Consider the following 26722-nt stretch of genomic DNA (forward strand, 5'->3'; position numbering starts at 1 on the left):
AACAACAGATTAAGCTCACGTTCTGACTGACCAAAATTTAAGTTAATAAACACTAATTATGGACGTTTCTTTCACCAATTGAGTCGTCCCTGCTCAGCCTGCTGTAGTTTAGTGTAGTGTATTCTACTATCCTCCATAGAGCAAAATAATCTGAACAGGTTAACAAAATTTGTACATGTCACGGTCCCTTTTTAAAACTTCATCCTCCTCTCCTTCATGGTGGCAAACCTGCCAACCTCTTTGTCTTTGTCCAGCTCAACACACAGCAAAGTGATGTTGGATAGTGTGACCTCATCCACGCACGAACACAAATAGTTCTTAATGATCCTCAGACGGCTGAAACTTCGTCTTGCGAGTTTCATTCACCACAAACATAAGAGGATATGAATATCTCATATTTTGGCGAAAGTTTTCAGCAAAGTTAGTCATAAACTTTGAATTACTGCTTCTGCAGTCTTCACTTCCTGCGGAGCCAGCGAGCAGAAACATGGACAGCGCCACTCTGCCATTACAACCCACACTGTGGTCAGAGGGGGGATTACATCCATAGTGGTAAGAACAAGCATAGAGAATGAATAGAAGAAGTTAAGAGAGTTAAACTCTACTATTCCTGCTGCGCTGCCCAGTTGGGTCACGTGCTACGTCCCCAGTGGAGCCCCTACTGAGCGTGGGCCCCAAGGCCATCACCCCCTTTTCCCCTGTGGTCGCTCCGCATCTGAATTATAGGATAATATGAAAAATACTTCATGCACCACGTCCAATATCACAGCAGAGACCTGGAACAAATTGATGACAGCAAGCAGGTGTTTCATGGTCAGACACTGTGTCCCCACATAAAGCAATGAAAATCAGCCTTGATATCAACACATTCAAATTGTTTAAACTGAAATCAATTTTAACCCATTAGCTTAATATCTGAAGAATAAACAAGATCACTTGAAAGTAAAGCGGGCCACACAGAGCCGGTCGGGCAATTTCACACCCGACTTGTTCTGTAATTAACGGATAATAGAAGAGGCTGTTAAAGAGCAACATTCATCACTATATCCATAATCTCATTCTCTTGAGTTGGAAAAATAACTCTTTTATTCCTGAGGTCACCATTATCTCTCTGCTCATCTTACACACTCATATTTCACGTCTTTGTCTGAGCGAGGACGGCAGACCGCTGATGGCACATTTGGGCGGTGGATGCTCCGGGTGTTTGCACTTTTCCTCATCTCCCGTGACACTCGGCCGTGAAGGATAACTTTCTCTCTCTGTTTTTACTTGGAGTTGTGTGTGTATGGCGTATAGACTCCATAGGCTGCTGAACAGACATATTGTGACCAGGTGTGACAGAGGAAGGCCATTCATTTGTCAGCGCAGCCGCTGCCCTGCGGGTCAGAGAGCAGCCACTAGGCAAATAAACGGAGTAATGTAATACAGTGCAGGCCTCTAACAATGGGGCCCTCCATTCCTCAAGCTGGGTGTGCCTCTACCACAGAGGATGGCAAATATGCAAAGTATGAACTGTTTTCGAGACTATTCGTTTTTTTTAAATCTATAAAGTATTTTTTTTAGTGGTGGAGTTTGCAATTTTTGCGCTTCACTTGTGCGAAGCATTCACAGAAAACGGGGCATTACTGTTTTTAGTTTTATATCATCAATAACAGACTCACTGTTTACTGTTCATAAACTCATAAATAAATTGCTGAGCGAGGTTGGCACGATGACAGCAAAGGTTATTTGGAGTAACCCTCCCCTCTAGAGTAGAGCTAACATTTAAACAGAGCATACAGAACAGGCTGGCGACCTGGATTTTAACTTGAAGGCGGCATTTTTACATATTCAGCTTAACCGAAATCCAAGCTGACACATACAAGCTAGTTTTTTGAGCAGAACAGCTTTTTTTTTCACACAATATCTGAATAATTAAGAGAAACAGGATTAGAACTCGGAAAATGTGTCTTTAATAACCGAAATCATCAATTAGTCTATTGTCTGTCAGTTTGTATCTTTTTCATTTGACAACTCAACACATTACTGTCTCTTTGATGATACGTCGATGTTTGTCGCAGGCTGTGTGCTTGAAACATCCGGGCACCAGTCGCTCTCTGTGTTTTTCCGAGCTGACAATAGCCAGCCTGAAAAATGAGTCATTGTGTATTCCACTGTGCTTAGGCAGAGAATAAAGTACTTATTCTTCAGGGCTGAGAGGGTTTCACAAATAGAGGAATCCCTCTCCCCCCCCCCCCCCCCCGTGCAAAAAGCTGCAAGAGATGTGTGCTGGTTTGAAAGGGTACAGAAAATGACACAAAGATGAGGTGGTATTTTTCTTTTTCTAGGAAGTGATTGCTTACTGAAATACAGGAAAAACCATGATTTTTTTTTGGCCTTTTGGGTGCACATGAGCGTACATTTCTGTTTTGTTTTTAGATTGCATGTGAAGATAACGCTTCAAGCATGCTATCCATAAACAAGCATTAATCTCACGATAAATGCTTAATAAAGATCTTCCTATTCTTTTTTTTTTGACAGCCTACATTTCGAGATTTCATTAATATCACGCTTTTTGAAGCTGTGACTCAGACCATTTTCCCATCGTCTCTGCTCCATTATCCCACATTCACATAATGAGCGGGGGGATAATGGGATAGTTTCACACACGGGGACCGGGAAGATTCACAGGGAGGTGTTACATTTCATCTTGAGACCATCGTATTGTCGTGCTATTCTCATTTTTCATTATATTAGAGTTAGAAATACTTTTCCTTCACCGTGCATCATTATTCTTAATCTCATAGAGTCTGACCCACTTCTCAGCAAGGATGATAGATTCAAAAAAAAGAAAGAAAAATGAGTCAGTCAGACTTATTTTCTCTTAAGTTGATAATATATCATAAAAACATTAATCCAGGTAGTAAACAGGGTAACGTAGTTTGATCTATAAAGTTGTGTTTCTCTGTTTTTGAGCTAATTTCACTCATTTGACTGCTTCAGCTACTGATGATAATGTCGCCCTCTTGTCCTTTTCACTTTCTCTCTGATGGACACGTCAAGCCGGGACAGTATCTCGCTGTGCTGGGAAAAGGTTCCTGCTGTCATTTTTGTCCTCTTCACTTCATTTTCTACGTCCTTCCAGAGGTCTACAGTGCCATTCATTTCCTCATGTCTGTCCATCTTGGAAACGCCATGATTTATTAACAAAAAAAAAAAAAAATGTTGACTGAGTTTTAATGATGAGGATGGCTCGATGCATTCAGTCACAGGAATAGGGTGCGGCCATTTTCCTTATCTGTCTCCCAGCACCTTTACGAGGACAGCGAGGGCATGCTGACACAAATAACCCTCCTCACAATCCCCCAAACACCACACACACACACCTCTCTTCATCTAACACAAAAGACACATGCTGGAATATCTTGTAGGCCGTTGCTGCATGCTGCAGTAATTATGTGAGGCTGGATTCATTATTGTATAATGGTTTAACGTCCCTCGATACTTGCCATAGGATCCCACTCGCTCGTCGGAGCTCAGCGCTGCAAAGATTAGAGTTGCGATTAAAAAGTTGCTTGAGGAGTAACTCAAGTAGTTTCCCGAAGGAGGATAAAAGACAACATTTTCTTGGCTAACACTTTCTCAGTTTGCATTCATGTGTTTGTAAAATGTAAAGGCTGAAGTATCGTAAGCGTATCGTTAGCTGAAGTACTGTCAGCATGGTTCTGCTTGTTTCAAGGTCAAATGAGATTAAAACAAGGCTAAATATGGTTGAAAAGTGAATGTTTTTATGCTTCTAGGATATGCATAAGTGTACTTCCAGCAGCATTCCAGTGTCAACAACTTACAACAATCTACTTACAACTAGCTTGACATTGAACTATATTAATTTAAATGATATTAAAACAACTATTACATGTAGTACTGCTTCAAATAAAAGTATTCAAAGTCAGAAGACAGGTTAACATTTGAAAGTAACTTTCAATCGAGGATGTTAACGTTTCAGTAAGCATGGTTTTGGTCATTTGCAGGTCAAAAGATATTCAGATTAACCTCTTCAACCATATTCATTACAAACTGTTTGCCTTGTTCAAACCCACAGAACAACAAATATGGCTGAAATATGGGGAGATGTTAAAATGACGCCATAAAAAACTTGCAGTCTTGTGTTTGACTGTTTCACTCAGTGTGAACATCATAACACTTCAATGAAGAGCTGGAACAAGTTGATACAGAATATATGATGCTGTCAGACAGTGCAGATTAAGATGATTTTACAAACCTTAAAGCTACATTGGGGGAAAATTGGGAAAGCTAGGCTAAATCAGGTTGAAAGGAGAAAGTTTTTAGCTAATGTTTCAACACAGTTATGACCTAATATAATAATTTAAATGCTGCTGAAACATGGGTTCAACATAGATGTCTAAAGAAGATGCAGTTTCTAAACAAATGCATCCCATTTTAACCTAGAGATCTTTTGATGCAGATTACTGCATTGGCTAAATGGGAAGCTGTAAATGTACGTTCAGACACAACATGAAGAATTTCAACTTGATTTATCTGAGTAAATTTGACCCAAGAAGTGTTTTTGCAGTTCATGTTTCTTTGCCCCAAACATAAGCTACTGTACCGTAAGTTCCAGACGTGGAGCGATAACGCTTTGGGAAGAGCACAAAGTGTTCACTCAAGATGAATTATGTCCAACTCACACGAACAAGTCTTGCAAGTCTTTTGTGTTCGTTCACGTCTTTGCATTGACTTTATATGTAATCATGTTAAAGCTTCACTTTGCATTCTGTTCGAAGACACCTCCAGAATCTTTGCCAGAAAAAAAAAACAAAAAAACTCAAGGACACGAGTATTGACTTTCCATTCTTGGATTTGTTATTCACCCTGGCTCTCGCTTCCAAAAAACAAAATTTCTTAAGGCTGATGTACAATTACAAAAACACAAGGGAACACAAAGACGGATGGTGGATAAAATGCATCACATCACGGCGACTTGACCAGCAGCGGTGAACGGAACAACGAAGGAGAGCCAAAGATTCACTTAAAGAATGACACATCACGCCCGAACAACGCTGTACTCCATTATTCAGACCCAAAATGGCTAGAAAATTGAGTCGCCGCATGACTGAACTGATTATACAACTTCAAACACACAAGCGAGCTTACACTCTAAGGACAGTTCTTCATGCTAATGATCTTAAGAGGTTTGCTCCACAAGGACACACAGTATGGCTGTGAGAACTCTTGCATTTAATAATCACCAACTTGGTTTTAGTGGAGATTAGGTGGGGATTACTTTGCTTCCTGTTCATGTAAAAGGTCAGCGGCCTTCATTTAAGTCTCTTGTCGATGCGGACATTCGATCGTTGCCGTGTCGTCGACGGCCCAAGCGTTGGATTCTAATTAAAGTCTATTGAATGTATTGCATTTCCAACGAGGCGGATGTGCCCCTGCATCGGCATGTGTAAGCATTCAAGTGTGCAGCACCTCTCCGGAGAGGTACAACACCCACAGGCAGATGTTCTTCATTAATAATTATTACCCATCAGCCTGACATGTGAGAGCCTGCCTCAGCTCCTTGACTACAAGTGACTTCAGAGGTTGAGGGACACACTGAAGTTATCCGCGTTTAACAACCACTTTACACTCCAAGTCCTGCACAGACGTAAAGAAGGCCGTAAAGAAGACGCCTCATTACGCCTTGGCTTTGATTTTTTACACTAATCCAAAATGGGCAAAGAGGTGGAGCTGAGGAGGGCTGCATGAAGCCTGGTTGTGGAAACAAGCCACTTAAAGCGGCCTTGTCCTTCATTATGCATAACTGTACGGCTTAATAACATTCAAATGGGGGGAAAGGGGAAATCAGCTATAGAGACCGAAACTGTTCTTTATACCAGGCTGTAAACATGTTTATTTCTGCTGTAAAGTTGGGCATTTTAACATGGCGGTCTATGGGGATTGATTCGCTTTTGGGGCCTCAAATGGCCATTCAAGGAACTGCTTTTGGCACTTCCACATTGGCTTCATTTTCCAGCCCTGAAGGTTGCCGCTTGGTATTGTACAGAACGGCGAGGCGGAATAATGGCACAACATTCCCGCCTCGAACAGGCTGTATAAAAAGGGGGTACAGACTATACAGTGGGGCTGACAGATAATGCAGACTCACTAATTGAGTGTTGTGGAGGGAGCCCAGAAGGCTAATGGAAGTTTGGGGGTAATAAGGCGGTGAATTGAACAGGCTGCTCTTAGTTCTCACCTCACTGTTTCCAGAAAAAAAGAAAAAGATGGGGCATCTGTTTGAAGTCAAATACCAGCAGCTGTTTGCAGCAGCGCTTCAGCGAGAGGAAACTTCACAAAAGGGCATAATAGCTGTTGGTATTTCGACTGAACTTTTATCTTCCATATCTTCGAGTTCCATATCTTTTTATTCGGCGCATTATAACAAGGTTACAGTGAGACTTAAATGATGTAAGATAGTTGAAGTGTCTGAGTAACTGAGCAGCTTGAATGAAAACTTACCTAAAGTATGTGCAGTGATAGAAAGTTCAGGTATAATTTCACTTCAGAGTGAAAAACTGAAAAACTTAGGCTTTTTCACTGCTAATTGTACTCGTTTCCCTTTTTTTTACCCACAGTATGCCATGAAACATTACAACAAAAGACCTCTTGTTCATGGCTTTTTTTTTTTTTTAGAGGAAATCATTTTGATGGAGTGTTTTGACTTACCATCATCAGGGGGGCTTTTTTTTTATATATATAATTTAGCAAAAGACAGAGAGTAGGAACAAGGCCAAATGAGAATTGGCTTTTTACGATTTTCAAGAGGCTAGAATAATAAATGTGCCTGCAACACACTTCAGTTGAGCCTTACAAAATATTTCTCTACATAATTATTATTCTCATGCCTTAGCTTGGTTGCAACCATTGTAACATCTCACACTGCAGGTGGACACTGAAGCACTAGACTAAATAGCTGTATTGCTTTAAAGAGCTACATGATACCTTGAAATGTAGCAAATTTCTTGTATTTTGAGGTGCTATTTACCGCTTCCTAGTTAGTACCGGCATCACGTGTAGCTTTACAGTACAAGAAACCTATCAATGCTGGCTTTGTTGGTTCTTGTGACCCTCGCCTTGCACGTCCGTTGACTGTAGCGGTCTTTCAAAGACGAGAAGAAGAGGTTTCCTCAACAACAGATTGAATGAAACTGACACTGAACATATTCAGCTTGGTTTCACTTAGACTGAACATAAAAAAGAAAATGAAGAAGAAAATGTAGTCAAGTACTGGCCTGGATTTAAACCTTGAAAACAGTTTTTCTTTTCTTTATCATTTTCAGCAATGCAACTGCTCTTTGTATTCTCCTACATACATGTCTTGTGAAAATAGTTTAAGTTGTTGTTTAAATGTCAATTATTTTATTGAGCTTTAAGCCTCAGTTTTACTTCAGTTATTTTAGTTTTTCATTTTGTGAAGAGGCAGCGGAGGTGGTTCGCACCGTCTCCTCATAAAAAGAAGCTTGTGGGTTTGAATCCAGCTTTGAACTACTGGTGTTGCTGCAGCTCAACTAACTACCAGTGAAGCTTGTATCTTCACTTGCTGCTGTTTCAAAGTAGCATCCTGTCAGTGTACATTTTATTCAGACGCATATAATCTTTTTTAATTAATATATTTTACCATAACATTGTAAATTCGACATTGTGTGTTTACTTACTTTGCCTGCATAATGTTTTCCATCGTGAATCAGCTGTTGCTGCAATGCTAAGCAGACCTTTTGATTAAATATGTACTTTTTGATTTGATTTGTTGCTGTAAACAACAGGGCTAGTAATTTCCTGCCACATTGTAATTGTGATGCTTGTCTTAAAAAAAGGGTGGTGGTGGGGGGGGGGGGACAAAAATAAGCCCCTCAGCTGAAACATGAATGGTGCAGTACTATTTAAGCACATTTGATACAGTGGATAATCAAGACCACATAGGAAAGTTATTTATTATAAATTGCAGCAGTCTGCAGTAGTGCTTTTGCAGATCTTCTCAGGGGAGCAATTAAAGTCCCTTATAGAGCCATTAGACAGAATGAAGTGTCATCCATTTAGAAGTCTCCTCCTGTGAGTTGCAGGAAAGATGATGATAATAGAACGAGAGAGATACCGTGTGTGTAATCTCCTGCTCCATTTCCACAGACTGGAAATATCTGGAAAACCTAAGATAAGACGATGAGACAAAATGAAGCTATGGTTCAGAAACCTCTTTAGACTGAGAGAAGTCATTATCAAGAAGGGTCTCATATTATTTTCCCCAGTTTTATACTGGTTGTTAATGAACAAACTTGTTCCAGGGATCTCTGGGACTTAAACAAATGAGCCATCACAGCTTGTTTCAGCGCGCTGGGCCTGTCTGGTATAGTTTCAAGATCAGTTCAGGAGTGGACAGCTGCAGCAGACAGAGGCTTCTCTGGGACGATTATAATGGAGGAATTGTGGTTTCTGCAGCACCAGTACTTGTAAATATGGTATAAAAAGCACTTTCCTGGACAGGGATTTAGCATCTTGCATCATAGGACCCTCATTCCTCATCATAAGTGAAAATTCCCTCCAGGGAGGACTGGAAATAAACAAACAACCCCGGACATTTGACCCTGGCTGGCCCTGATACTCTCCAAAAATTAGACATTTTAGGAGGAAAACAGAGGTTTACCACACTAGATCTAAACTCTGTAAAACAAATTTAGATTTTTTACATATGGATGATCATTTGTAATTCAGAACTTAACATTTCAATAAATTATTCTGTACCCAATTGTCACTGGATCCTGGGGTAAAACAGATGGTATCATACTGCTGCCTTCAAGTGTTTCTTTTAAAGCGCCTGCCTCCAGAGATACAGTATTTTGTGGTGCAGCAGCTGGATAGAAACTGTACATCAGCTAAATTTTAACAAAGTTACACCATCAGTGTGACACCTAAACTTTAAATCCGTGTACATAGATTTATTTTTGGCCATTTGAGGGCATCACAGCAAACTCAAAACACAATATTGACATATTATCACCTTATAAAGTTGATATCGTGAAGCTATTTGCAAACAGTTGCTTATTTACACATCCAGCAGAAACGGAGTATTGTTAGTATTCATTTGGAGTTTTCTTTCTCGCCACCAGATGTATATAATTCCTATATTCCATCTCCACCAACTCCTGAGAAGAATATCTGCCTCTTTAGCTAGATGTTCCACTTTCTTCACCAGATAGTCGCTAACTATGTCTGCCAGCCGCTGATATGAGCAGTAAATGTGCTGTAAAACCAAAACAATGAGCTAACAAGACTAAAGAAGCCCTGCAGAGTTTGATGCTAACTTCCAGTGAGTTTTATTCCCTGATAAAAAGATTAATAAATTGAGCTTTAAAATGTGCAATTTGGTGTCATAAAGTAACATAATTACTTTATAGCTGAATTTATTAAGGTTTTTAGTCACTTGGAGCAGCAGAAAAGGCTGAAAACGTTAACAAATGATCACGTTATAATCCAGCAGACACAGAGCAACATTATTACACATTTGGGGTCCGGTTTCTGGTCACCTGAGAAATATAAGTCCAATATTCATTCTCCTTTTCAAAGCTGTCACCAGGTAAAACCCCAGATTACCTACAATAACAGTGATTTTTTATCGTTCTAATGTTAACAGTTTTTTTTTTATTATTTCTTTCTACAGTATCTCTGCATAGCAGCTGTGTTATTGGTTGTATAGTCATATACTCAGCTCCTGATATGCCATCTTTCATTTCTTACATTTCATCCTTGCTGTTTTTGTCATATGTACTGCATTTTTCACTTACTGTACATGAATGTACCATGTAATATTGTCAGCAGTGGTTCAAGGCATCATAATAGCTGGAACATCACTAGTGCTTCAAAATGAATGAATCATTTTCTAGCATTTGTAGCACTATTTTTGTTCTCTCTTAGGTTTTTTTTTTCTTTCAGCCTCACCTTTGCAGTTGCTGCTTTTCTGTGTTGTTGTGATTTATTCAGAACACAGTGTGTCACATTTACTGCAAGCTCAGTATGTAAAACAATAGGATAGAAGATGGATCAGTGCTGCTGTCTCTCATGTTCAACCCTTCTTATTTTCCTTCGATGGAGACTGTTGTAAAAAAGACCAGAAAAAAAACAGTGGTGGATATATTTAAACCCTTTTTTTTTTTTTTTTCTCCATTCCTCTTTGGCTCATTGCCGGCTCACAGGTCGACTGGCCCAGTGGGTAAACTCCCAGTACTCCAGATGGCCACTCAGCCTATGATTGCATCCTAGCCAGGTTACTATAAAAGTGTGATTTTCGATTATGAAACCACCAAGCCGAGAGCGTTAAAAGAGAGTTTTAAAAGCAGCTACTGTACTGTGTCTGTCAATGGTTCCCCTGTCTATTTAAACACAGACGGTTATCATTGACCTTCCTTCACATGTCCCATATTGTATGAGTCTACCAGGTGATTAATTTCCACTTAAGAAGCACTGGTAAAAGTATCTGCTAGTTCTGTGTTGATGATGACATGTCCTGTAATTGACTGTGATTAATAGTTGCCAAGGAATTGCTAACGTGCCCCAAGGCAGAGCTCTGAGTCGGTCGTATTACCAAGTGATGATTAAATGTCCTCAGTTCGGGCCCTCAGGGAGCCATAGGCTATGAGAGTGTGTCAGAGGACAGCGGAGGAATCTTCCATCTCCGTCCTCCATTAGAGAACACAACAGTTGTCTCACCGTGATAATCACATTTGATGAGAAGTTGGCTCACTTCACTTTGTCAGCTTGAATTACAGGCCTGCTTGTTGACCATTGTTTCAGTGAAGAGCGACGATGTACTCTGAAAAACATGTGTCTGAATTTTGATTTACATTTTTCAAACTGCACCTGTTTGAGCTGTCGGTTATCTTGGGTAAGCAGGGGTTGATATTTACATTCACAAAACCTTCAAACACAGTCTTGTCTAGACTTTGTCTGCAGGACATTGTGTATTTTAGATGTGTTGCATTTAAAATCGATTTGCATCTTTCTCTTAAACAAAAAAAAGAAATACTCCTGGCTTGAAGCGAGGTAACGTCCCTTTAAGTCTCTCTCCACTCAAAAATGCACTTTGATTCCTGTTCCTTCAGTTGGATGTTTGAGCTTCACCCTGCAGAATAATGTATGTGCAGTGAATTTGTTTTCACACTCATCTGCTGAAGGGGGAAAGTTTCTCTGAGCTCACTTTAAATCTGAGTGTAACTACATGCATTATTTGTGACATCACAACTAGTTTTGAGCCAATCGTTGTCCAGTTTTCAACTCTGACAAGTGTGATATGGAAACTTGAAGCCTCCAATACATATACAGTGAGTTTTTAGTGAAGCAGGAGACATCTTGTGTCCAACAGTTAAATTTTTGAAATAAAAAAAATTTTTTGCATACTCACAGATTCTGTCATTTTTAATAAGGTAAAATGAGTAGATTTCATTTTAAAGATTTTAATAAGATATTTGAACTATTATTCAAAGCAGAATATTTTATATACATGTTAAAACATGTCTGGAGGGGATCTTCAAACCATGTATGTCACTTGACCAAAATGGACTTTGTACTTTTTTACATTTGTAGAACTAGATTTAGGAATCTAAACCCCGCACAATGTTTCATTCAAATTTGGAGACCACACTCAAAGTGTCATGTCCAGATACGACATAAACATGATGCAACACTTTAGCATGCTGTTCTCAAGTAGCCTGCATTGAGTCTCGTCCATCACATCATTAAAAATTTAGGTTTTTTTGATGGATTAAGGCTTGCTCCTTCCCAAAAAAAAGTCTAAATGCTGAGTAGCGACAGGAGAGATCGTTCCTAAATCTGCACAAAGTAAAAGAAGAAAAAGTTAGGATGGTATATAAAACAAACAAACTTCCTGAATCAGAACTCGCATTAATAATTCCCACTCCGTCCTCCCCAACTCTGCACCAAGAAGAACAAAGAAAAGTTGGTAAAAAATTAATGACAGATTGCAAAATAGAAAACACACACACACACACAAAAATAGCCCTAAATGACTTACTAATACATAATTAAATAACATTATTTGTTTTGAATTAAATATGAAATTTACAGATAAGTGACATGGCAGATTCACACAGTACTGAAAACACAGACAGCCACTTAAATCATCACAAATCACCGGATGAATAGAACTCATCCTGTGCAAATAGGAATCATTAAAAGTTTGCAGTCCATCTGTAAAAAGCTTGATTCAATAAATCCACCTCTTATATACACTGACAAGAAAATGAGTGTATGAAAAAAAATGTATAATCACAGTACATGACTTCTGGGTATTAAGTGTTCATAATTTCCTCATGCATCATCTTGTGCAAACTAAAAGAGTTTTAGTTTGCACAAGAATATTCACATTAACTTTGGGGAATATCAACTTACTTATTAGATAATGTAGACTTCACTCAAAAACACCACATTTAAAATATATCATGAGCAAATAGAAACACTGAAATACCTTAATGTGCTCCTTCTAAGGTTTGGTAATATTGGCATTATTGTGCACGACATCTCACATTTAATTACTTTACAAAGGATATTATTGGACTCACAGTAAGTTTTTAAAAAAATACATATTGCATGAGGAACTTATCTCAAACAAATTACTTACTGTCAGATAAACACACTGTTCCAAGTACAAGAACTCAAACCTGATTCCCTGTGGCCTCAGTTATGAGAACATACTGTAACAACACCGTCCGTCTTTGTACCTGTTGCATGGAGTAAATTTATAGATCAAAAAGTACATAGTGTAAAGTAAAGGATGTTATAAAAGCAGCCTCATCAACAGAGATGCCTTAATTGGGCTCCATATACTGACATGAAATAGAGAAAACAAGCCATTAACATCAAAAAGCTTAATTTGTTGAGGCGTTAACATCTAAAAAGTACAGTTCAAACAGCTACACTTCTGTGTTCTGCTTCCATGCCAGGAGGTCGTCTTGAGTTTTTAATGATGAAGCCTTACTAAAATGCCTGCTATGTTTAATAATTAAGTCTTTTAATCATGCTAGCGGCATGGCTGTATGAATAGCAATGTCGGTCAGTCCACCATGTTAGTCTAAACTGAAATATCTCAAAAACTACTGAATGGAGAACCAAGAAATTTTGTAAAGACATTCACAGTGGCCACAGGATAAATCCTACTGACTTGAAACTGAAAAAGACTGAAAGATGGTGAACGTTAAACCTACTAAAGCACTGCCATTGTGGGCGTATTAGCATGCTGGTATTAGCATTTAGCTCAAAGCGTCACTGTGCCTCACAGAGCCGCTGGCATTGTTGTAAACTCAGTCTTATTTAAAGGGGTCGTATCATGCACATTTCCAGGTCTATATTTATATTCTGAGACTGTACTGGAATATGATTTACAGTTCAAAAAACTCCTGTGCAGCCCCTCAGTTCAGCCTTTGTCTGAAACAGGCAGTTTTAGCTCCTGTCTCTTTAAGGCCCCACTCCTAATGAAACTAGGATTTCACTTCTTTTTCTCGGTCTTTACTCAAAATGTCAACTTCTCAAACACATCTGTACATGTTCGAGCCTGAATCCGATCCGAAATATGCAAGTGGACAACGCAAACAACCTTAGCAACAACCTTAGCAACAAAGGCTACAGAACAGATGGCCGTTTGTGGGCATCTGTGAATGATCTGACGTTATCACGAGGAGGAATTACAAGTAACTTTGGAAATGGAGCATTCAGAACAGGCTAAAACTCTTGCTTTTTACATACAATCACCTCATGTTTTGGAACTTTGACCATGTTTAACATAGACATCCGACATCATGACAGTATAAAAATGACAGAAATTTACAAAAAGCATGTTATGTCCCCTTTATGTTGTTTTTGTGGAGTTGCAAGTAAAACTTTTATCTGTGATGAAATGATTAGTTCCATGAAGACATTCGACCCTAAACTTAGATTATTTCTCATGCATTGCTTGTAACGGAGATAAGGTAATTACCGGATATGTAGCTGCTGAATGACAAAATTTAAAGTGGTGACATTTCATTATAGTAGTGCATCTTTGCTCTATGCTGTTTCACCAGTTTTTTTTTCTGTGGGAATAGGAAACAAAGTTTTGCTCTGTAATGAGTCCTTCCAAGAAGGAAGGACTTGGCTGGGAGAAAGGAAGACACTAAGCTGTCTCCTATGATTAATTCAAATGAGATGAAGCATGAACCCCATAGGAATGTTGCTTAGATAATTACAGCAAAGGAGATGGGAGCAAATGTTGTCTTGCTGACTAAAACCAAAGTCACAAGAACAACTAATGAAGGAAAAGAAAGCTTGACTATCCCAGCACTTGTTTTAGCTCAGAGGGACAGCGGCGGTTTAACTGTTTGCATGGTGGCTGCCTCTGATGTTTGTGGCTAACATACCAGTTTGTCTTGTTAAAAATCTGGTCTATTATTTATGGATGTGGTGTGGTTATAGAGTTCTTGTTTTTGTTCAGCGAGGTCTGCAAACCCCAGGGGAGCACTGTCAGTTCTTAGAGTTAGTTGTTCTCTGTTATCTCTTGTTATGGGTTGCTTAGATAGTTTCCCGCTGAGCAGGAGAGGGGGTTCCTAATGCAAATGCGTATTTCTGTCCTCTTTGTTTTATCTCCTTAATCTTTATTGATGTCTTACTATTCCTCGTACTGTTCAAGCCAGTAGCACACTGCGGAAGCACACACTGAGCAGCATGGGGACTTCCTGAGTACCTGGAGTGGAAGGGCTTTCTGTGCTTGGTTTCTTCCGCCTGCTTGAAGTTGCAAAATAAATCCTACTGAGCACCAAAAATGCATTTCAAACAGAGTCTGCAAGCTGCAGAGTGTAGCACATTCAGGGAGCCAATTCCCAAATCATATTTATACCTGTAGTTAGGGCTGCAACCGATATTATATTTGCATATTTTTTATTAACCTCATTAAAGGGGTTAACTCCACAAATTTAAATAAATCAGTTTACCATTTATGAGGAACACCACCCAGCCTGTGGAAACTGCTGTGCACTGTTTTCTGTGGCTGTGGACGAGCTTTTTCAAGTCATGGTCAATAACTATGATGATGTCATAGTGATGTCATCAGAGTTATCTCAGCTTGGGCTTGACTTGGCTTTACAAACTGGAGGAGTTTGAAAGACGTGGCTCTTTAGCTCACAGGGAGGATCTAACAAAAAGATGTTATCGAGTTGAATTATGAGTCTTGTCTCTATGATTATAAGTCTCTTGTGAGTCACCCAACTTCATGGAATGTCCCTTTACTTTTTCAATCTAATGGTAGACAGTAATGAAAAATGTGCATGGCATGTTCCCAGAGCCCAACTCATAAACATTTCAGAGCCCAAAGACATGCAGCAAAACCTCACACACCACCATTTGTATCATAAAGAGAGTTAAACAAGTTCAAAAAAGCAAAAAGATTCAAAGAAAGTTTTTTTTTAAGATTTACAGTCTTGCAAGGAAAGGATGGGCGTGTGACTGAGAGACACAGATAGGCCAGGGAAGTATTTAGAGGTGGACTAATGCATCGTGGGTTTGTGTTTTCGTGGGATTTATTGATATTAAGACACATATTTAACATTTAACACAACTGTTAGCAGCCTAACATTGGTATCATTCACAAAATAACCTTAACTTTACCTTTAACATCTGCTGTAGGTCACAAACTTCACAGTATAAATAGGTGTAATCTTTGGTCTGCACTCAGTGACCATACCTAATCATGTTTGTCTAATTTGTCATACCTGGAGATAGGAACCTTGACCTGCCACACATCTTCAAAACAATCATGAACACAGGCCGTGTTTGCCTTGTTTATTTATTGATGTGCTTAATTCTTTCTTGATAACTGTCGATGGGGGTCCCTGGAGCCAAAGTGCAAACTGTGCTGTTAGCAGTGTGCTCTGTTTACGTCTGATTGCCTGTGAACTCTGTCAGGGGCCTTTAGTCTGACAGATGGAGAACCCTTGGCGCAGACTCACCGTGTCATTCTGTCCAAGAAACGAGGTTTCAAGACAAGCCAACTTTGCCTCAGATTGGACATTTTTGGAACAAACAATCAAACAAGATCAGAGAAAGAGTGTGCTATGATGTGTTTCCTGGTGCACTGCAGCTCAGAGCCTCTGACTTTCACACATATATTGTTTTATTTCTCATGTATTCACTATGTGTAAGAGAATGCATGAGTTGTCCCCGTTCTCCCATAAATCCAGTGCTCCAATAAACCATGTAAATAATTAGATCAATGAGGGTATTCATTTCTCTGAGAAATCGACCCTGCAGGCTCACACTGCAGTATTTTCCCTCTCAGAGCAACCTCGTTATTCTTAAATGCATCTCTAATGACCTCATCGATAAACGCCTGTGAAGTTGCCAAAATCTTAAATCAGAGAATTATGACTTTCTAAATGTCAGCGCTGCATATCTGCCTCTGTAGTACAGAGGTATTGAATTTCAGACTTAGTAATTCATACCCCTGCCTGTGTTCAACACTATTAGAATTCTAAAATTTGTTCTGACTTTCATTTATTCCCTGGTCCTGCTGCATACAGACACAGCTTGAAATGGGTTCATGGCAAAAGCAGTGGACCATGGTTATCAAGGAAGCTGTCAGAAAATGTTTTCTGTGTTGAGAAGCTTTATTTAATCTCTGTGGTTTGTGTTGTTTCTCCAAAAAAACTTTTAGTTGTAAGGATTTTTAGGTGAACCTTCAAGTATCTCAAGAAATGATTTTCTGATTCAGGAATAAACTGAGGTTGAACTTTATTGAACAACTAGTTTTAAAACAAAATAAATGTTTGAGTAATGAGGCCTCAAATACACTTTTTTGCCTTTCTTTAACTTCTCTGGAGACTTTCCCTTACCTTAACCATTACTACATACTGAACCCCGACCCTTCAACCTTAACCAAAGACCAAGTCTGTGTGAACAGATTTATGTCCCTACAATATTACTATAGGATAATTCCAGTTTGTTACAACTTGGAAATGATTCCTACTACTTCTAATTATGCTAACAAGTTCATTGTCGAGATCTGGGAGTGTGGAAGCTTGTTTCCAGAGCTGTCAATCAACACCCAAATCTCCAATTTCTTCCGCAATTCAAATAGATGTGGTGTTGGAGACACAGTCAACCAATCAGAGCTTTGTGAACTGGATTAAGAAAGGGGACATCATCTTCCTATATAGCTAGCTGGCTATCTAGCTACATTCATCAACAATAGTGACAGAAAAATGGCAACAAGAGTTGAGATGAGTTTGACGTAGATGCACATGTTGTTTAAAGTATGCATACAGAAATAAAAACTCTACTAATCGATTAAAGATTTTTGTCTTATCTGTGTGAAAAAGGTTGACTGCTTACAACAAATGCTGCCGTAGCTTACGTGTGGTTTGAAAATGACGAGGTACGATGGATATGTTACTCACTACCGATTAGTAAGGATTAGACAAAACAAAATAACTGACTCTCCAAACAAGAAATTAGCTAACATGAACACAATGTCAGGCTGAAAGAATGAAGCGTGGCTAAGAGCATGGTGACGTTGTTATAAAGAAGTTGTATTGGACAAAAAACACAAGCAACCAGACATTTTGGGTGCTCTCACCTTTGGCTTTACCTCCAAAAAAACAGATTTGGGTAATCTGGCACAACTGTTGGCTTGTTTCCAACCTTTCTGATCATCTGATGGCTCATGTATCTTACACATGTCCTTTAATAGGATGCACATGTGCTATCCCAGTTTACAACAGGGTTGGGTTTGGTTTCAAACTGGTTTGATATTAAGCCAAACACCGGACCAGCAAAACCAACCCAACCCTAGTCTACAATCACATGTCCAATGACAGGAAGTAAACAAGGTTTAAAAGTGCTTTCCAGAGAAAAAGAAAGAGAAAAAACAAGAGCTTAAAATAAAAAGAAGATAGAATAAGAGCTCTAAGTGATTTACTGAAAGAGGCACGATGTGCGTAAGATTTAGTTTCAAGGCAGCAATTTCCCACTCAGCAAGGACTGTGTGGGCATATGTGTATGACTAAATGTACGGTGAATCAGAGGGTGTGTGAATGAGGGAGTGTGTCTCTACTTCATCACAGAGGTGCTGCGAATACTCATGAAGGAAATGGATTTGTACGCTGACAGTGATGCGTAGGACTTTGTTGTAATGACTCGATCCTCCCTCAATGTTGTGCACAATGTTATTATTTTATCTTCAGCAATGGATCTCTATGTGTGTCACTTTAATTTATCATATCATGTTAATCAAATCCATGTTCTTTTCTCATATATGAATAAATCCTCTAGGTGATTTGGTGTCCCGGGCCATGCACCACCTGCAGCCACTGCACATCAAGAACCCCAGCAATGGGACTCCAGTCCACCAGAAGACCAACACCACAGTGCACTGGGAGCCCGAAGCCCTCTACACCCTGTGTTACTTCATGCATTGCCCACAGATGGAATGGGAGAACCCAAATGTTGAGCCCTCCAAAATCACCTTACATACTGAGAGGTGAGTCCAACAGCAGACCTGGAAATGATGCTGCATTCACACTGGTAGTTTAGTCAAAAATCCAGGAACTGTTTGTCTAAAAGTTGGTACAATGAACTCTTTCGTCTGAAATGTTTAGTTTGTTATCTGCACTCCCACTGGAGGATAGCATCATTGGTGGTATTCTTGAATTGCAAGCAAGAAAACAGGACATGTGAGAATGACATTACAACTGAAAAGAAGTGTGAAAGCAGACAAGTAGGGTTAAGGTCGGGGGGGGATGATTGAACATAGGTTTTGGACTCAAATAAACAAACTCTGTGTGGAAACTGCCAACAAATTTCACAAGTTTGAATCACCAGTGTGCGATTTCGAATGCACAGTTATTTCTCACAGATACAATCTGGATAGTTGAGTTAAGGGTCAGTAGGTGGAGACAAAGGCTATGACCCAATTTGGTAATTTGATCCTCCAATGGACGCAACCCATGAAAGGAGATGCCTGGGCCTCCTTCCCACTACAGGCACTTTCCATTAGCTTATCAAGTCAAATATTTTCAAAGACGTTACCCTTAAACTTTCATCAGTCTAAATATGTTTTAAATAGACAAGAGTTATAGAGTTTGAGTGTGAATGGTGACATTTCATGCCAGCACATGATGGTAAAGTGGCAAATAAAACTCACTTTTCTTCACTTGCACTTTGTTGTTTACATCCTGCAATGTTTTTTCCATTGGTCTGTTTCATGTCATGTATTTACTAGTCATTGAAGCTAACATGAACAGTAATACCTGGTAAATATGACATAGTCAGGGGATATTTACACCTCTACAATCACCTGAACGTTCCATTAAACAATTGACCAGTCAAAATGAATTGAAAGGCCTCAAAAGACTCAAGATAGGAAAAAGAAATTTCCATTACTCAGCTGCCTTTGAAATGAAACAGGCCTTGTCAGCAGCTTATGATGTATTCACTCTTGAAAATCAGACTTTGAAGTGTGTTCCAAAAAAGTCAAAAAAGAGCCATTTTGACCAGAAATCCTTCTTTGCCATTCAATTTTGTCAATTGGCTAACTTGCACACTGATGATATGTGGCCTTTTGCCTCCTCTCATCAGGTTTTAAATCAAGCAGTGAGATGATTTCTGTCTCTGAGAAATGTTTGTCTAAGTTAAAATCCAATCTCCCGACACATCTATCACCCACATTTCTGGCACACTGCACACACCGTAAAAGCACCACATTTATCGGGAACGAACTCCAAAAGCTTTCCATCTTGATATTGAGACACATATATCCTTTCAGCCATATTGCCACTGTCAGTTAATGGCACACTACAGCTAGAATAATTTCAGCTGTTGTAAAGGTTAGACCTTCCTACTTTTTCTTGCACAAGTTTTTTTCGCCCCACAAGCGATCCCTGTAAGATGCTGCGTGGGCCGGTCAGTGCTGACACTTCCTTAGGCATTGAGCAGATTGATGGGAACCAGGGGGACTTCACTTAGATGGACAGATGGACAGATATTCCAACATCTTTCCTCCACTCTGAAAAGATAAAACTTCATCCTGATGACCCTGGGGAGCGTAAGGAATGTCAGACAGAGTGACATGTCAGCAGGCTCCCTGGTCCCCAGAGAGAAAATTCTCTATTTAGCATTCTGCTGAAAGGTTGAAGACAAGTAGAGAAGGCCTGAATAACACACAGAGGGATGAGGAAAAGACAGAATGTGATTAAATGAGATAAACTAATCTTTTTAGGGTTGTTTTGTGAAGCCTCAGATAAACCTCTGTGAGGTAAGTTGCTTGAAATGACTTTTACACTAAGCTTTAAATATCTACCTGAAGCTAAATTAGCCTTAAACAAAGAAAACTGGTTTATTGCTCTGATTTTTAAAAAGTTTATAAGAAATAATGAGAATCTAGAGGAAGTTTAAAGGGGACATATACACATTTACTTTTTTATATAAGTCATACTGAACCTTTATGCAGCCCCTCAGTTCAGCCTCTGTCTCTGTCAGCCTGTCTCTTAAAGGCCCCACTCCCGAGGAGCCCACTGTGTTCTGATTAGCCAGTTCTTGGGAAACTGTACATGTTCCAGCCGAAATTCGGTCTGAAATATGTGGCTGGACAGCGCAAACATCACATGGAAAAACCTTAGCAACAAAGGCTACAGAATGGACAACTGAATGGACAACGTCAGCTCGTCAGCAAGGTAGAAAAAAATGACGCAAACGAGGCATTCAGGGCACGTTGAGGACTGGGGTTTTGACTTGCAAGTGGCATTTCTGCATATGTTAACCTCAAATTTTGGAACTTTGACCATGTTTTGCTTAAATATTAAACATTACTTACATTAATTACATTACTTGCCCATCACACGTACTGTAGTTTTGCTTTTTTCTATAGAAACAAACCCATTTATTTCATTTTCGTGTATCAGCGCCCACGTTCATCAAATAAAAAACTCAAATTCGTAAAGTACCAAGCGTGTTATCAATACTTTGTCAGATGACAGATTAGAAACTGCTGCTCCGGGAGCGTGTGCAGGAGCAGCAAAAAGTAGCAGAGTGAGACGTCTGTTCTCCGTCCTGCTGCTGTAAACAAACGTAACGCTAGCTGTTAGTGAGCAGCTGCTCTCTTGTCTCCCCGGGTCTCGGTGCTGGTTTTCGGCCGCAACCCTCCCGCTCTCTGCCTGCTCAGCTTGCTCTCAGTGTTTCTCTTCCCGGATGGCAGGCGAGTTGCTCCAGTTCTGGTTCGGCGGTTGTCCTCTGGCTCGTCCCTGTCTATGTGCGCGGCAGCCCGACTATACACACAAGCTAAACAAAAAATCTAATGTTAAAGATCAAAGTAAGTGCTCTACGGATTGGCGTCATTGATGAATATCTTATTTTGTAAAATGTCCGGTGTAACCGGTAACATCGGTGTTGTCACCAGTCAGTGGGAAATTACCTCACGGTGGTATCCCTAATATGTCCCCTTTAAAAAGTAACAGAGCTTGATATATTCAGTAATTTGGCCCAAACATTAACTCCAAAAGAGGAATTCTTACACTGGCAGCTCTGGGTTTGGTTGTCACTGGAGGCCTGCTGTCTGTATCAATGAATAACATTACCCTCAGTGTTTTCATTCCAGTCTGGGCCTCCTGCTTTTTCAAACCTAGAACGGTAAATATGTCTTTCAGGAAGCAGACATCAGTTAGAGCACAAGTTCTTAGAAAAGGGAGGAGGTCTGAATTGTCACATTAGTCAGCCAACTGCTAAACAGCAGTGAAGGCCTTGCTTTTTTTTTTTTATTTTAGCTGTTGCCAGAGTTCAACTTCCTGGCAGACTGTAAGTGTAAAGAAAAAGGATAGTGTGGCTGTGGAATGAGAGACTAATGCACACAAAATGTAGACTAGTCAAACACAGCATGTCAATATCTAAAAGCTGCTGCTTTGATTAAACATGTGCTTACAGCAAATTTACAGAAGGACCAGGCAGCTGCATGCATGGTAAACATAACAGTCCCAAATGGTTTCTCTCAGTTGGGTCTGTGGTTCTGTTTGAAATCATTTTTTGAGAAATGATAGTCGCCAGAGGGTCATGAGAGACCTTTTCTGATGGATTCATAATATAATTTAACTGACTATATAATGGAATTAGCCAATTTTATTTGATGTTTTAAGGTTTTCTAATGTGCATCTCAGACTACTTTGTGGTTTTAAAGGCCTTAAAGGAAAATAGTCTGTTTTTATTATTATCTAAACTGGAATCTGGTGAGTCAGAACTACTCTTAAGTCTACCATTATTCATGTTTCTTGTAGAATAAGTACTTTTGTTGTTAAAAGCATACTGAATAGTTAAGTTCATAAAAAGGGCACTGTCATGATGACTAAGTGCAGATGGAAATATATCAAACACTAATATTGGCTTAATGAGGACCTTGTGAAAAACCACTTTTAAAGTGTGTGCTATCTACCAGTGGCCTACTTTAAGGGATAGGTCAGGCACTACAAAAAAAAAGCTCATATTATCCATGTCCCAAGGTTTTTCTGTTTGTCATGAGTTGGCTAATGTAGAGCAGAGAAAAGGACAATTTCTATGAGCCTAAGAGGATAATTATTATTAATGAGTAGGATGCGCTGAAGGTACACTGCCAGTGGATGGACGTGTAATCATCATTGAGATATATGAAGTTTATCCAAGCCAGGAGAATCATGAGCTTTGTCATTTTGTCTTTCACAGTGAATTGGGGCAACATGAAACAATAATACAGCATCTGACAAAACAGCTGAGTTATCAAGTGTTTCAGTGAATGTTTGGCAGATGATTATTTTGGCTTTAAAAACAAATAAACAGCAGGTAAATCAGAGATGTAGATAACCAAGCATTTGGCTGGGGGTCAAAGCTAAGAGTCAGAGCAGACTAATGTTTGAAAGAGGCGGACATTATCACTTATTTCAAATTATTTCCTCAGTGTTGGTAACAAGGTATATTCTAATTAAAAATATAATATATTCTAATATCAATTGAATATACTAATTAGAAAGTTCCACTTGTCTGGTTTTATTGTAATGTTATTTTTCAAGCATTCGTTAATAACCCAGCTGTGATTATTGATTAATTAATGGTAAGAAATTGTAAAAATACTGAAACACACACCTGTGATCACATAATAGCTTTACATTGATGTTCTTAATGAATATCGTCATTCTTCAGGCTACTTATGGGTGTTATGATGCTAAGCTAACATCCAACATGGACAATAAGGCAAAAATAATTACTTAATTAAAACAAAATACAGATGACATTTATAAAATATGAATAAAATACAGAATGCTTCATTTATTGATGTGGTGTTAGCATTATGAAAACACAATGAGCTAACGTAAGATCATGACCAAAAACTTATCTTTTAAAAACACTTAACAACAGCTAAAAAGATATATTTTAGATTACAGTTAAACACAGCTTTTTATTGGAATAAATGCCATTGTTCAGTCCCATTTTCACACACAAGGATAAATTAAGAACGCAGCTTCAGCTCAGAGGCTGTGAAAAAAGCTTTTAAAAAAGAAAAAAAGTGATTTCACTATTCTTCTAACTGGTATTATACTTGAGAAGAGGCTGCAGAAAAGGACAAGAGCTTTATTAGCAGTTTTTTTTCTGTCAGGGTTTTCTGTCTAGGTTCAGTGTGAGTTTCCACATCGTAGTGAGAAGTTAATGTGACTGAATAGCCGAGGAAGGTTGCATCAAGGGCAACTTGACTTGGTTGTAGATACTTGAAGACGTTTTGCCTCTCATCCAAGGAGCTATTTCAGATTTCAGTCCTAACTGACTAAACTAGAAGATCATGGGCCTGGAGGGATAGCTCAGGGCTTATGCCCTTTTCTATCCATAGTGGGTGGTCTTATATCCTATTTGGTCTTGACTGGTAGAAGGAGAGGCAGAAGGAGCTGGAGGACTTGTGAGGTTGGAGGACACATGTGGGCCAAGGCACAAAAACAATAAAGAAAAAAAAAAGAAACCTCGTGTTTGGTTTGTGTCACTTACATTGATGTATGTGTGAGCATGTGGGTGATATTGAGCGGCAGTGGTGTATCCAGGTTTGGTTACTCGGTCATGGGGACTTGGGTGGCTGGGGGGCTTTGGCCAGCTGTTTAATGAATGACAGGGGAGTTAGTTATCTGGACGGCAGGATTGTTTGTTGCTGTCCTCAAGTATTTCAATGCTATTGCTTGGTGTCTTTGTCTTACAGTTCGGATGCCTGTTATGATGAGTGTGCATAATGATTACTGATGTAGGATGGGAGTCTGTGTGCTAGTTTCAGTGCTTTGTTCTGAATTATTTGCAGGCGTTGTAGCTGGTTGTCAGAAATGGTGATCCAGGTGGGGACAGAGTATTCAAAGAGTGGTTGGATGTATGACAGGAAGACTTTGATGACTGTAGAGGGTGATGCACCACGCTTTCCACAGAGAGCTTTGAGATGGATGAGTCTATTGTTTGCCTTTTGTTCCAGGTTACTGATGTGTTTTTGTCCAAGTCATGTTGTTTTTGAATGTTACACTGAGGAATGTTGCTTCTTTACTGATACTGATTATAGTGTTAAGTTGACGCTGTTGTTGGGCTGCAGGTGCAGGTTTTTGGTGAAGAGGACGCATTGTGTCTCGGCAGGGTTCAGTTTGATTCTCCACATATTTGACCAGTTTTCTATTTCATTTACGCACATGTGAAGTTTTTTAGCTGCTAGTTTTGGGCATTTGGAACTGGACCAGTAGCAAAGGTCATCTGTGAACTGTGAGACTTTGACTTTGATGGCTGGCGTTGGAGTCCCTGGTATTTAACCTCTGTGAGGTCATTATCAAGGTCATTGATACCACTCGGTTCGTTAGTGCTCCTGGCTGTTGTAACGACAGTCGTTAGAGTCGATGAAGTCTTCCGAGACCAGGTGTAAACCACAACAGCCAGGAACACTAACGAACCAAGTGGTATCAATTACCTTGATAATGACCTCACAGAGGTTAAATACCTGTTAGAACTGAAGAAGCCCCTCGAATGAGAACCAAAACATCTTCAAGTTCCTACAACCAAGTCTAGTTGCCCTTGATTCAACCCTCCTTGGATAACCAAACCTGGATGACTGACAATGTGACTGAATAGATATCCGACCATCACCTTGTTAAAGAAGCACTTCACTCTAAAAGATTCCTTGGAAATGTCAATTCATGATAAAATACTTTCCTTGCACTTATAAATACCTGACTGACTTACATCTTTTTGGCAGTTACAGCCTGCCCCCGGTGGAGCTTGGTGCTGATTGCTGGGAGATGTGCTTTGTAATTCTATCCTCTGAGGAGGGAATAAACGACAACACAGTGCAGCACAGCGGGACTTAAGTCCTGAATCATAATATGGTTTCAGGGAGGTTCACGTTGAACAAGAACAGAAGCTGTGCAGTCCCTCAGCACCTACTGTCGCTACTGTAGGTGTGTAAGTTATCACAGTTCTAGAAATAATATATTCACCAGATGTCCTCAAAAACAGAAAATTCCTACATGCAACACATCAGCCTGTTTGCCAAAATGTTTCATTAGCAACTAGGGAGCTAGCACCTAGAGTTTAAAAAAATACACCCATCAACACCTCTAAAGCTCAGTAATTTATATGCTGCTTCTTTTTTTGTAGAAAAACAGAAATGTAAAAATGAAATCAACTTGGTGTTACAGGGAGTTATGTGCTTTAACTATTTTTTAACTAACTGCAACCAAAAATTATCATTTTGTCCAAAATGTCAAACTATTCCTTCAATGTGCTCCCAAGTGTTGATTGTGCTTTGCTTTGCTATCTCAGTGTAACTGTATTTTTACTGAGGAGAAAATGTGCTACCATCCCAGAAAAATGCTAAATTTCAGCTGTTGTTCGGGCTGGTGATCACTTGTGGTAATTATTTAGTCAAAGTGTGATTGCTATCATCCTTATTTAAGTGTTAAACAAGGTACATTCAGGGAATACACAATAGACATGTTGGGAATTGTGCTTAATTGCTTTCTTGCTAACAGTTAAATGAGAAGATCAAGCTATGTATGTCTGTGCATAAGTGTGTTAGCGGGTACGTTATACTTTATATTTCTGTTTCTGTACAAATTAAACAAACGTGTTAGAGTAATTAGTACGTTTTAGAGGTGTTGGTAGGTGTCATTTTTAAATTTGGACAGAGCCAAGCTAATTGTTTCTCCCTACTTCCTGTTTTTATGGTAAGCTGAGCTAATTCCCTCCTAGCATCAGGTCTATACTTAACACCTGTGTAGGTGTGTGATGTTAATGCTGTGTATACGTGTAGGTGTGTGTGTTAAGTGCAGACAAGAAAGTTGTATTGATCTTCTCGTCTAACATGCAACAAGAAAGGGAGTAAGTCTCAAACTGTTTCTTTTAATGTGGTAATGTGCATCTTTTTTGGGGGAGGTTCATGAAAAGTCTGTTAAATGCTCCTTCGGTATGACTCAGTGCGCCTGACGAAATGAAAAAAAAAAGATATATATTTTATGTAGTATATTTTCTCAGGACAACAACTCATTCTGGTAGTGGACTAGTATAAAAAAAGTTAATTCTCTGATAAATGAGTGACCTGAATTTGCCTGCTGTTGCACTGTGGAGGAAAAGAAAAATAGAGGACAGGTACAAAGGATGAATGTGTGTACGTGAGACAGAG

At 39.4% G+C, this 26722-nt stretch overlaps 1 protein-coding gene across 2 annotated transcripts in view; it reads left to right on the top strand.

Moving 5' to 3' along the window:
- The window catches only part of LOC121890896 (ankyrin repeat and BTB/POZ domain-containing protein BTBD11-A), a 196101-nt gene that overhangs the window by 142067 nt on the left and 27312 nt on the right, over nucleotides 1-26722 (top strand). For both annotated transcript variants that reach the window (XM_042403522.1, XM_042403523.1), the window contains exon 3: nucleotides 18349-18556. In XM_042403522.1, coding sequence (XP_042259456.1) covers nucleotides 18349-18556 — 208 coding nt within the window. The remainder of the gene's footprint in view (nucleotides 1-18348; nucleotides 18557-26722) is intronic.

Source organism: Thunnus maccoyii, chromosome 23, assembly GCF_910596095.1.
Source record: "Thunnus maccoyii chromosome 23, fThuMac1.1, whole genome shotgun sequence".
NCBI lineage: Eukaryota > Metazoa > Chordata > Actinopteri > Scombriformes > Scombridae > Thunnus > Thunnus maccoyii.